At 48.2% G+C, this 12,153-nt stretch overlaps 1 protein-coding gene across 1 annotated transcript in view; it reads right to left on the bottom strand.

Moving 5' to 3' along the window:
- Positions 1-1,190: 1,190 nt before the first annotated feature.
- LOC140386694 (tubulin alpha-4A chain) overlaps positions 1,191-12,153 on the bottom strand; it is a 54,509-nt gene continuing 43,546 nt past the window's right edge. Inside the window, exons 3-4 of the mRNA XM_072469259.1 lie at positions 2,425-2,573; positions 1,191-2,322 (exon numbers count right to left, since the gene is read on the bottom strand). Coding sequence (XP_072325360.1) covers positions 1,345-2,322; positions 2,425-2,573 — 1,127 coding nt within the window. The 3' untranslated portion in view covers positions 1,191-1,344. The remainder of the gene's footprint in view (positions 2,323-2,424; positions 2,574-12,153) is intronic.

Genomic DNA, 12,153 nt, shown 5'->3' with positions numbered 1-12,153 from the left:
GGGGCACCAAAGGCCTTTTCCGCCAGCTGGCGGGGCGGAAATTAGTCCGGCGCCGACCTAGCCCCTTAAGGTTGGGGCTCGGCCCCCAAAGATGCGGAGCATTCCGCACCTTTGGGGCGGCGCAATGCCATACTGATTTGCGCCGTTTTGGGCGCCAGTCGGCAGACATCGCGCCGATACCGGAGAATTTCGCCCCTGATTACCATTCATTTTAACGGATTTTAATGTTCAAAATCGACTTGACGCCAAATCTTGCGGGAACGTGACACCGGCAGGAATCACTATTGGCGCCCGCAACGGAGAGCGGGCGTGATGACCACGCCGGGGAGCCCGGAGGCCATAATAGTACCCAGGTGTTTGGGACCATGACAAGCCCTTTGGCACTGGCGTTACCAGGTTGGTGGTGTTGGGGCAGGACATATAGGGCAACCTTTCGGGAGGTCATCAGTGCTGGCAATCTGTGTTCGGGGAGGGAGACGAGATCAGGCTGGTGATCTATGTTCAGGGGGAGGCAGGTGGGTCCTGATGTCCGTAGGGCGGGGTATCACTGAGTTCAAGGTGCCTGAAGTCGGGCTTGCCAGAATGTTTGGGCTCCACTCCTCGCAATTACGGCGCAAAACACGCCCGCCCCCCTTCAAAAAAAATGGCCAAGTGTGGGAACATCTGGTTTTTACCACGTCTGTTTTTATACCTGAACCTGACACTGCTGTGTTTTGGGGAAATTCTGCCCAACGTGTTTATGGTGGTATTGGTTGATGGATAAATATTCAAAAGGTACCATGAAAATTCACCTGCTCTCCTTGTAAAATGCCACGTGATCTTACGCAACCACCTGACTGTGCAGGCAGGGCCTCACTTTAGTATCTCCTACGAGAGGCAGCAGCTGCAGTGCACCTGCACTGCACTGGGAGTGCAAGAAGAGATTACGCGCTCAAGCTATGGAGCGAGGCTTAAATCCCACAAACCTCGGTCTCCGAGGCAAGGGTGCTACCCAGTAATAGTTGGCAAATTGAATCAAGTCCTTTCAGATCTGAGCCAGCACTGGCTAAATGCAGAGTGAACTTCCGCAACAGGAAGTTTCAACTTTACTCAACAGGAATCTCACAGTTTAGTCACTCCGCTCCCAATTTGCTTCAGATCGGTAAGACTGCAATAATTCAAATCGAGGCAATGAAAATTTGCAACAAATATTGGCTCAAAATAAGGTTTTACTTAGTAGCATTTCAGAAGTCAATAATTACATCAGTCCAGAATGGTGTACCATATTATTAGCTTTTACAAAGTTATAAAACTGAGCCTTATTCTAAAAAGATTGTACATCACTGGTTAAAGATGAAGTGTAATTTAATACTCCTCCTCCCCCTCCTCTTCACCGTCACAGGAATCAATGCCAACCTCTTCGTAATCTTTCTCCAAAGCTGCCATGTCTTCACGGGCCTCCGAGAACTCCCCTTCCTCCATCCCCTCTCCCACATACCAATGCACAAAGGCGCGCTTGGCGTACATCAGGTCAAACTTGTGATCGAGGCGAGCCCAGGCTTCAGCGATGGCCGTGGTGTTGCTCAGCATACACACGGCACGTTTCACCTTGGCCAGGTCACCTCCGGGTACGGCAGTGGGAGGCTGGTAGTTGATGCCCACTTTGAAGCCAGTTGGGCACCAGTCCACAAACTGGATGCTGCGTTTGGTCTTGATGGCAGCAATGGCAACATTGACATCCTTTGGCACCACATCACCACGGTAGAGCAGACAGCAGGCCATGTACTTACCGTGGCGAGGGTCACACTTGACCATCTGGTTTGTCGGCTCAAAGCAGGCATTGGTGATTTCAGCCACTGATAGTTGCTCATGGTAAGCTTTCTCAGCTGAGATCACAGGGGCATAGGTAGCCAGAGGGAAGTGGATACGTGGATATGGAACTAAATTGGTCTGGAACTCTGTCAGATCAACATTCAAAGCACCATCAAAACGAAGGGAGGCCGTAATGGAGGACACAATCTGACTAATGAGCCTGTTCAAATTGGTGTATGTTGGGCGCTCAATGTCCAGGTTTCTGCGGCAGATATCGTAGATGGCTTCATTGTCGACCATGAAGGCGCAGTCCGAGTGTTCCAGTGTGGTGTGGGTGGTCAGGATGGAGTTGTAGGGTTCCACGACAGCTGTGGAGATCTGGGGAGCCGGGTAGATGGAAAACTCGAGCTTGGACTTCTTGCCAAAGTCGACGGAGAGACGTTCCATCAGGAGGGAGGTGAAACCGGAGCCGGTGCCTCCACCAAAGCTGTGGAACACGAGGAAACCCTGCAGTCCCAAGCACTGGTCAGCCTGTGAAAGAGATCACAAATAGCAGTACAATCTGTCATGGCAAGGAGCTGCAATTACTGATTATTGACCTATTTGCCGGTGACGTGGGAAGTGCTCACTTACGAGTTTACGGATTCTGTCCAAAACAGAGTCGATCAGCTCCTTGCCGATGGTGTAGTGCCCACGAGCGTAGTTGTTGGCGGCGTCTTCCTTCCCGGTGATGAGCTGCTCGGGGTGGTACAGCTGGCGATAAGGACCACTACGGATCTCATCTGGAATGCAGAAAAGTAAATGGAGATCAGTTTAGAATCCAGTTAGAGGCAACTGAAAGAGGACCGAGGGGTGACAACATGGGCCTTCAAACAAAAAGGTAACAAAGGTGGAATTGAAGTAGATCAACTTGAACTCAGTCATTGAACATTGGATTGCACATTAGTGGTGAGCAGAGATTATGCTATTAGCTTGAAACCCAGGTATATTGACTGTTCTCCGAAATATCTTGGCAGTTTCTGGGTTTAAATTGTTTTGGTTTTTTAAACGCCGAAATAAAAGTGCCACCTGCACAACTGAACATTAAATGGAGGGTTTTGTTGCAAGAATTCAAATGATTCGCTAGTGTCCCTCCAGGGCCGACTCCGGCTATTCTTACCCAGGCTGACCTGTATAGGACAACAATCTCGCACCAAACATGGTTGATGTTACCTGTCCTGCTAGGCTAGCAATCCCACTCAACTATATCAAACCTCTATTGAGGGTGTGAAAATGTGCCCCACTTCCTCATCGTGACAATTGGAAATTGACAAAAATTGCCCACATCCTGAAGGTCAACAAAAACGTACATAAATGGCTGGTCCTAAGAAAATTGCAGGGGATTGAAAAAGATTTTTCCTTTTCCATAATATAGCAGCCTGAGTATGGGGTACAGAGTGGCCAAGCCACGCTCGCTTAAGGTTTTAAACCTCCCGGCCTGCCCAGCGAGGTCTCAGCTGGCGAGGGTTCGCCAGGCCCCACCCAGATGAGCTGTCACACGAGTTGTTAATGCCATACAGACTGACCCATTCCTCCCACTGTCCATTCTAGTGGTCCCCCCCCCCCCACCCCACCCCCCCATGAGAACACCTTGAGGTACTTTTAAAAAATAAAAAAAATTAATTTAGAGCATTCAATTCATTTTTTCCAATTAAGGCGCAATTTAGCGCGGCCAATCCACCTGGCCAGCACATCTTTGGGTTGTGGGGGAGAAGCCCACGCAAACACGGGGAGAATGTGCAAACTCCACACGGACAGTGACCCAGGGCCGGGATCGAACCTGGGACCTCGGCACCGTGAGGCAGCAGTGCTAGCCACTGTGCGACCGTGCTGCCCCTGGGTGCTCTAAATTGATATAAAATAAAGAAAGATCGCAAACAGATCGGCATCTGCCGCAGTTCCCGATTTTGGGCTCTCCTGCGATTTAACGGCCTCGTCACACTCTTGCTTAAGTGCAACGCGGCCACTAAATCGCCGCCACAGTGTGGTTAGATAGTGGTGGGGAACCCGCCGCAGAGAAATACCCAGCAAAACCCACCACAAATGACACTTCAAAACTTTTCCATTAGATCGCGGCCTAAGTAATTGACCTGGGGTTGGGGAGCAACTTGAAAAAGATGCTGGGTCGTGTGGTGGATAGAGACATTATTGATTTGTTTTAATGTCCATGTCAACTTAGAAGGTAGCGGGAACTTAGAATTACATTCAGTTTACTGTGTTGTGCAGGCCCTTCAGCCCAACAAGTCTATCCAGGTGTTTGTACCGCAGGTGAACATCGTCGCAGTCTTCATCCAACATTTCCTATTCCTTTAAGTGTTTATATCCCATTGACCTCAGCCACAACATGTGGGAGCAAATTTCACATTTGGACCACTCTCTGAGTGAAGACGTTTCTCCTGAATTCCCAACTGGATTTACGAGTGACGATCTTTAATTTATTGCCACAAGTTGTGGGACTCTCCCAAAAGTGGAAACATCTCTTCTTCCACCGTATCAAGCTACTTCATAACTCAAAAGAGTTCTGTCATGGTGACTGGTCAAGTCTTCTCTTTTTTTTTTAGTAGAAGGAGCCCTGGCCTGTTCAGCTTAGATCTAGGATAAATCTGAACCTGGCCATGTTATATTACTCTTTGGTAATATATCGTTACTCTGTTTCGTAATCCAGAATGGGCTGATAGTGGAATTATAAAGAAACCACCAATCTCTAATTTAAAGCAAAACTGATTTATTAAATAACAATTGATTAATATTGAGTTTGCACACTCCACAGGATTATAACTAGTGATCAAGTAATCTATAGCTAAGTAATAACTAATGTAAACTATACATGCTGCTTCTATCTCATCTTAACTTTGCTGTGATCTATCTCTCTCTGCTTACACTCTACTGACTAGTGTACCCAAGATTCCCTGAGTTCTTATATTTATAGTGGGAACTAGTGTTGCCCTCCATGTGCCCATGTAGCCACCTAAATTGGCCAACTTCCGATTCAAAATGGCGAACGGCAAAGGCTGATGGGAAAGTCAGCCAACAAGACAAAAACCAGCAGCTGCAGGTTTGCTGTGTATTTACCTCTGCAAAGGCCAGACAACATCGATACCAGCGGCCATCAGCATAACAAAGTAGCAGCCATCTGCATACTGATGAGCAATCCCCGGGAACAATAAGTAACATTTTGGACACACAAAGCAAAGCCAGACTCCTCGGCGCCAGCAGGAGCCAACACAAAGGAGGTGAACGAGCACCTCAAGACCGCCCATCGATCAGGGAACCGCTTCAGTATTGGAGGAAATCGAACCAAGCGATTGGGACAAAGTCCAATCACTTGGGACCAGGTACAGGGTCCGCCCCGAAAGGCGGGAAGCCCCTGGGGACTATAAGAGTTGAGCCCCAAGTTCAAATCGCTCTCTTTTCAAATCGCAGGTATGATGTGGTAGGCATCACAGAGACATGGTTGCAGGGGGTTCAGGACTGGCATTTAAACATCCAGGGATTCACAACCTATCGAAAAGACAGAGGTGGGCAGAGGGGGCGGGGTTGCCTTGTTAATTAGGAATGAAATTAAATCAATAGCACTAAACGACATAGGGTCAGATGATGTGGCGTCTGTGTGGGTAGAGTTGAGGAACCACAAAGGCAAAAAAACCATAATGGGAGTTATGTACAGGCCTCCTAACAGTGGTCAGGACCGGGGGCACAAAATGCACCACAAAATAGAAAGTGCATGTCAGAAAGGCAAGGTCACAGTGATCATGGGGGACTTCAATATGCAGGTGGACTGGGTAAATAATGCTGCCAGTGGACCCAAGGAAAGGGAATTCATTGAATGTTTACAGGAGGGCTTTTTGGAACAGCTTGTGATGGAGTCCACGAGGGAACAGGCCATTCTGGACTTACAGTTATGTAATGAGCCAGACTTGATTAAAGATCTTAAAGTAAGGGAGCACTTAGGAGGCAGTGATCATAATATGGTAGAATTCAATCTCCAATTTGAAAGAAAGAAGGTAGAATCAGATGTAAAGGTGTTACAGTTAAATAAAGGTAACTACAGGGGCATGAGGGAGAAACTGACGAAAATCGACTGGGAGCAGAGCCTAGTGGGAAAGACAGTAGAACAGCAATGGCAGGAGTTTCTGGGAGTAATTGAGGACACAGTACAGAGGTTCATCCCAAAGAAAAGAAAGGTTATCAGAGGGGGGATTAGGCAGCCATGGCTGACAAAGGAAGTTAGGAATGCATCAAAGCAAAAGAGAAAGCCTATAATGTGGCAAAGAGTAGTGGGAAGTCAGAAGATTGGGAAGACTACAAAAACAAACAGAGGATAACAAAGAGAGAAATAAGGAACGAGAGGATCAAATTTGAAGGTAGGCTAGCCAGTAACATTAGGAATGATAGTAAAAGTTTCCTTAAATACATTAAAAACAAACGAGAGGCAAAAGTTGACATTGTGCCGCTCCACAATGACGCTGGTAATTTTGTGATGGGAGACAAGGAAATAGCTGAGGAACTGAATAAGTACTTTGCGTCAGTCTTCACAGGAGAAGACATGAGTAATATCCCAACAATTCCGGAGAGTCAGGGGGCAGAGTTGAATATGGTAGCCATCACAAAGGAGAAAGTGCTAGAGAAACTAAGAGGTCTAAAAATTGATAAATCTCCGGGCCCAGATGGACTACATTCTAGAGTTCTAAAGGCGAGAGCTGAAGAAATAGTGGAGGCGTTAGTTATGATCTTTCAAAAGTCACTGGAGTCAGGGAACGTCCCAGAGGATTGGAAAATCGCTGTTGTAACCCCCCTGTTCAAGAAGGGAACAAGGAAAAAGATGGAAAATTATAGGCCAATTAGCCTAACCTCGGTTGGTGGCAAGATTCTAGAATCCATTGTTAAGGATGAGATTTCGAAATTCTTGGAAGTGCAGGGTCAGATTAGGACAAGTCAGCATTGATTTAGTAAGGGGAGGTCGTGCCTGACAAACCTGTTAGAGTTCTTTGAAGAGATAACAAATAGGTTAGACCAAGGAGAGCCAATGGATGTTATCTATCTTGACTTCCAAAAGGCCTTTGATAAGGTGCCTCACGGGAGACTGCTGAGTAAAATAAGGGCCCATGGTATTCGAGGCAAGGTACTAACATGGATTGACAATTGGCTGTCAGGCAGAAGGCAGAGAGTTGGGATAAAAGGTTCTTTTTCGGAATGGCAACCGGTGACGAGTGGTGTCCCGCAGGGTTCAGTGTTGGGGCCACAGCTGTTCTCTTTATATATTAACGATCTAGATGACGGGACTGGGGGCATTCTGGCTAAGTTTGCCGATGATACAAAGATAGGTGGAGGGGCAGGTGGTATGGAGGAGGTGGGGAGGCTGCAGAAAGATTTAGACAGTTTAGGAGAGTGGTCCAAGAAATGGCTGATGAAATTCAACGTGTGCAAGTGCGAGGTCTTGCACTTTGGAAAAAAGAATAGAGGCATGGACTATTTTCTAAACGGTGACAAAATTCATAATGCTGAAGTGCAAGGGGACTTGGGAGTCCTAGTCCAGGATTCTCTAAAGGTAAACTTGCAGGTTGAGTCCGTAATTAAGAAAGCAAATGCAATGTTGTCATTCATCTCAAGAGGCTTGGAATATAAAAGCAGGGATGTACTTCTGAAGCTTTATAAAGCATTAGTTAGGCCCCATTTTGAATACTGTGAGCAATTTTGGGCCTCACTCCTCAGGAAGGACATACTGGCACTGGAGCGGGTCCAGCGGAGATTCACACGGATGATCCCAGGAATGGTAGGCCTAACATACGATGAACATCTGAGGATCCTGGGATTATATTCATTGGAGTTTAGGAGGTTGAGGGAGATCTAATAGAAACTTACAAGATAATGAATGGCTTTGATAGGGTGGATGTAGGGAAGTTGTTTCCATTAGCAGGGGAGACTAGGACCCGGGGGCACAGCCTTAGAATAAAAGGGAGTCACTTTAGAACAGAGATGAGGAGAAATTTCTTCAGCCAGAGAGTGGTGGGTCTGTGGAATTCATTGCCACAGAGGGCGGTGGAGGCCGGGACGTTGAGTGTCTTTAAGACAGAAGTTGATAAATTCTTGATTTCTCGAGGAGTTAAGGGCTATGGAGAGAGAGCGGGCAAATGGAGTTGAAATCAGCCATGATTGAATGGTGGAGTGGACTCGATGGGCCGAATGGCCTTACTTCCGCTCCTATGTCTTATGGTCTATGGTCTTCTTCCTGCCCGGGTCACCCAGCAACACGAACCAACATTGACCGTGACCGGTGCAGTGACTGCAGTGATCACCGAAACCCGTAAGTCTTAACTCAACGCTCGCTACGAGATAGGCGCTCCTAGCTACCAATCCGTACCAACTTCGAATCCTGGAGACTCAGAACCCGAACAAAAGGCCATTTGTTCCCCTGACCTGGTGGGCCAGTCCAAAGTTAAGTATAGGCCTGTTAGTTGTAGAAGTAGCTTCGACGTAGAATTTGTGCATGAGTAGCGATTACTGTGTATAATAAATGTGCTTTGATTTAAATCTTACTAATCGGTGTATTTGATTATTGATCATTACTCGGACTTGAACCTGGTGGTGGTATCATGAAGATACCTGGCGACTCGAGAGCAGAGGTAATAAAACAGAGCCAATTGAACCAAGGAGAAAGTTAGCAACATTATTTGGCGACATCCTGACGGGACCCGATCTAGAAGTGGCATAACCACTCCGGGAGAACCCAAGAATTTGAATTAGAGATCCAATTGGGAACAGAAAACCACAAGCGTTCCAGCAGTTCTGATCAATACTCATAATTTGGAAGTGTGTGTATGCGTAACTAACAGGGCGATAAGGTAAAACTGATAGATTTTTTGTTGCGACATAGATTTTTTGTTGCGACAAAACTGTCGGAAGTTTGTATATCGGAAAGTAGCGAAAGCCGTACCCGTATTTACAGCACCGCCTTAATACCCCTGTCCCAAATTTGAAGAGCAACATTCGGATAGGAAGGATGGCAATGCAGGCAATGCAGCGCCTCATGAACCCAGAGGAATTTGCGGTCGCAGCGACCAGCAGCAGTAGAGTGGGACAATGTCCCATTTGGGAGGAAGAGATCAGGAAATATCTCAAAGGGAAGGGATGGCACCTTTGGAATGAATTCTGTGACAACAAGGAATCAGGCCCCGGGAGTATAGGACATACTTGGTGGGAGAACCGGAGCGAGATCCACAAAAAGAGCTTAGGGAAAGCTCGCAAGCCGATAGCAATCGTGTCCTGCTTGGCACAAATGCGAGGCACAGAGGAGGTCTTTAGGACGCTCCGGAAAGAAGTTGAGGGCATACATCGAAAGAGTAAGGTCGATGTAAGCGAGGTAGAAAAGGAGAATTTGGAATTGAGAAGGAAGTTGGCAGCAAAAGATGGAGAGGTGGAGGATGCCAAGTGGGCACACCAGTCTTGTCTGGCGCACTTCAGCAGCTTCCAGTCTCAAAATGAACAGGCCTATCAGGACACGCAACGTGCAGTCCTGGTACGTGAGGAAACGGAGAAGCAGGTAGAGGCATTACAGAAACAGTGTAGTGACCTCGAGGCAACATTAAGAGCACTCCATGCTGCCACCACAGAACAAAGACAAAGCACGCTAGATCACGCAACGTGCCGGAAGCAGATTGCAGAGCTGCAATCGCTGTTTTCAGTTCAGAAAGGTTTCCAGGAAACCTTTGGAGAAAAATTAGATCAGGAAGACGGCCCTGATTGGGAAGAATTGAACGAGACAGCGCAGAGATATGTTCAGGGAACATGTGCACAGGGGAAGCCACAAAAGAGGAAAGAGCCCCAACCCCCCACAGAGCAGATAGTTCAGGCTCCAATGAACCCAGTAACCACCTGCCGCACAGCCACATCAGACAATGCGGAATTTCTATACTCCACCCCCTTAACAGTGACCCAATTACGGGACACGTGCGATAAGATCACACCGTTCCTCCCCACCTCAGACCCCCACCATTTCTTTGCCACAGTTAAGCATCAGGCGACCATGTACGGTCTGGATGAGCGAGAGCATGTAAAGCTCACAGTTTTAAGTTTAGATCCTTCAGTAGCAGCAGCCCTTCCCGACCCACAGAATGTAGGAGGCACACTTGCAGAAATGCATACCACGATCCTGGATGCGATCGGGTATAACCGGGGTGACCCCGTAGATGGCCTCAACAAATGCAGGCAAAAGAAATCCGAGCACCCCACAGCGTTCGCTGGACGCCAGTGGATCCACTTTGCAACAGTCTTTGGAGACTTAGACCGCGCCCATTTGTCCCCAGACAACATGGCCAAATGGACCCGCACCCTTATCTCCCATGCCACAGAAACAGGACAGAAAGCTTGCTCGAGTTATGATCCCTCAGAGGAGGCCCATAACGAGAAGTGGATAGTGAAAAGATTGTCCCGCGCTTGGGAGTAATCTATACAAAGCAAACCCGCAGTCAAGAGTCCCGAGGAAAAGTAGGCCGTCGCAGATATACAGGCAGTTACAACACACCACAACCCCGCATGGGTGAATGAGGGAAAAAACAGCCCCCCACCCAGGTCACACGAGTGTTACAACTGCGGACAGTTGGGACACTTCGCAAGAGAGTGCAATACCCCTAAAACGCCACACAGAGTCCAGCAGACGGGCACTCTGAGTAAGAAAAAGACAGAGCCCATTCATAGCGTTAGCGCACGTTCAGATCAGACGGACTTGACCGGAACGGACTGACGGTGTTCGGGCTCCCCCAGATGGGTCTGCGACACCCTTTGGGATAGGTCCGGACGACCGGTAGTTGCAGCAAAAATTCGGGGACAGCCCATCGAATTTCTCTGGGACACAGGAGGGTCCCACACCACAATAAATTCCTCCACCATGTTCCAAAAGGACACGTGGCCCACTACAGCCACCATCACCCTCAGCGGCTTTACAGGCCACTCACAGCAGGGACACATCACAGCCCCTGTACCCATTCAAAATCGCTACCATCACCAGCAAGCACCCCGTAGTTTTAGTTGACCTGCCCCACACAGCAGAACACATTCTGGGAATTGATTTCATGAATTCCCACAATCTTTCATTTGATCCAGTCAACCAGTGTGTCTGGAAGAAGGCAAAATCCGCAAGAGCCCCCACAACGCTCAACATAGGAGAGTACGCGAACAAAATTAGCGCAGTAGGCAAATTTTGGTTCAACCCGACCACGCTTAGTACGGACAAGCAGGTTAGGGCAGTTCTGCAAAAGAACAGGGCAGCATTCACGACCCACAAGCACGACTGTGGACGGATGACTGGCTCCGTACAGATAACAGGACTTGACCCTAGACCCCCAAAACAGTATGGATTTCCCCAAGAGGCAGAGGGAGAAATCTCAAAGGTAATCGAAAGCTTATTAGAGCAGGGCGTACTTAGATCAGTAGCCTCCACTAATAATGCCCCGATTTGGCCAGTGAGAAAGCCCGATGGATCATGGCGACTGACCATCGATTACCGGGAACTCAACAAAATCGGCCCCGCAGCAGCCCCCACAGCAGCAACAAGTCCCGAGACCATGCTCAAGCAGGGACTCAATTCCCGAATCTTTACGGTTTTGGATGTCAGTAATGGATTCTGGTCCATTCCATTGGCAAAGGCGTGCCAGTACAAATTTGCCTCCACCTTTAAAGCACAGCAGTACACGTGGACGTGCCTGCCACAAGGATTCCACAACTCCCCCTCCATTTTCCACCGACAGCTGGCAAATGGTTGAGCCAAATTTTCTCGCCGCGAATGTCTGGTACAGTATGTAGGCGACCTACTACTGCAGACAGACACCAAGGAAGAGCACATTGAGCTTCTGTCCGAACTCCTGGAACTCTTACACTCAATCGGTTGTAAAGTCAACCCCAAAAAGGCCCAGATTTTGGAAGATAAAGTGATATATTTGGGAACAATTATCACACATGGTAAACACGAGATCGAGCATAAAAGGATTGGCTCGATTGCTAAATTGCCCCTTCCCCAAAACGTTTCAGCCCTCCGGTCATTTTTAGGACTGGTTGGCTACTGCTGAAACCACATTGACGGTTTTGCCAGCAAGGCAGCACCCCTCTCAAACCTCCTAAAGAAAGGAGCCCCCTGGGAATGGTTTCCACAGCATACGGATGCTGGGGACTCTTTAAAACAGGCACTCATAGCAACCCCCGCACTACTAGTTCCAGACCCGCTTTCCCCTTACGCCATAGAGGTAGCGACCACAGACCGCACCCTTTCGGCCGTGCTCCTCCAGGAACGGCACGACCAGTTAAGGCCCGTATAGCTTATGCCTCCAGAAT

Source organism: Scyliorhinus torazame, chromosome 2 (genome assembly GCF_047496885.1).
Source record: "Scyliorhinus torazame isolate Kashiwa2021f chromosome 2, sScyTor2.1, whole genome shotgun sequence".
Classification (NCBI taxonomy): Eukaryota; Metazoa; Chordata; class Chondrichthyes; order Carcharhiniformes; family Scyliorhinidae; genus Scyliorhinus; species Scyliorhinus torazame.
Note: the sequence above shows the minus strand (reverse complement) of the source record. Positions and strands in the feature narration are given on the sequence as shown.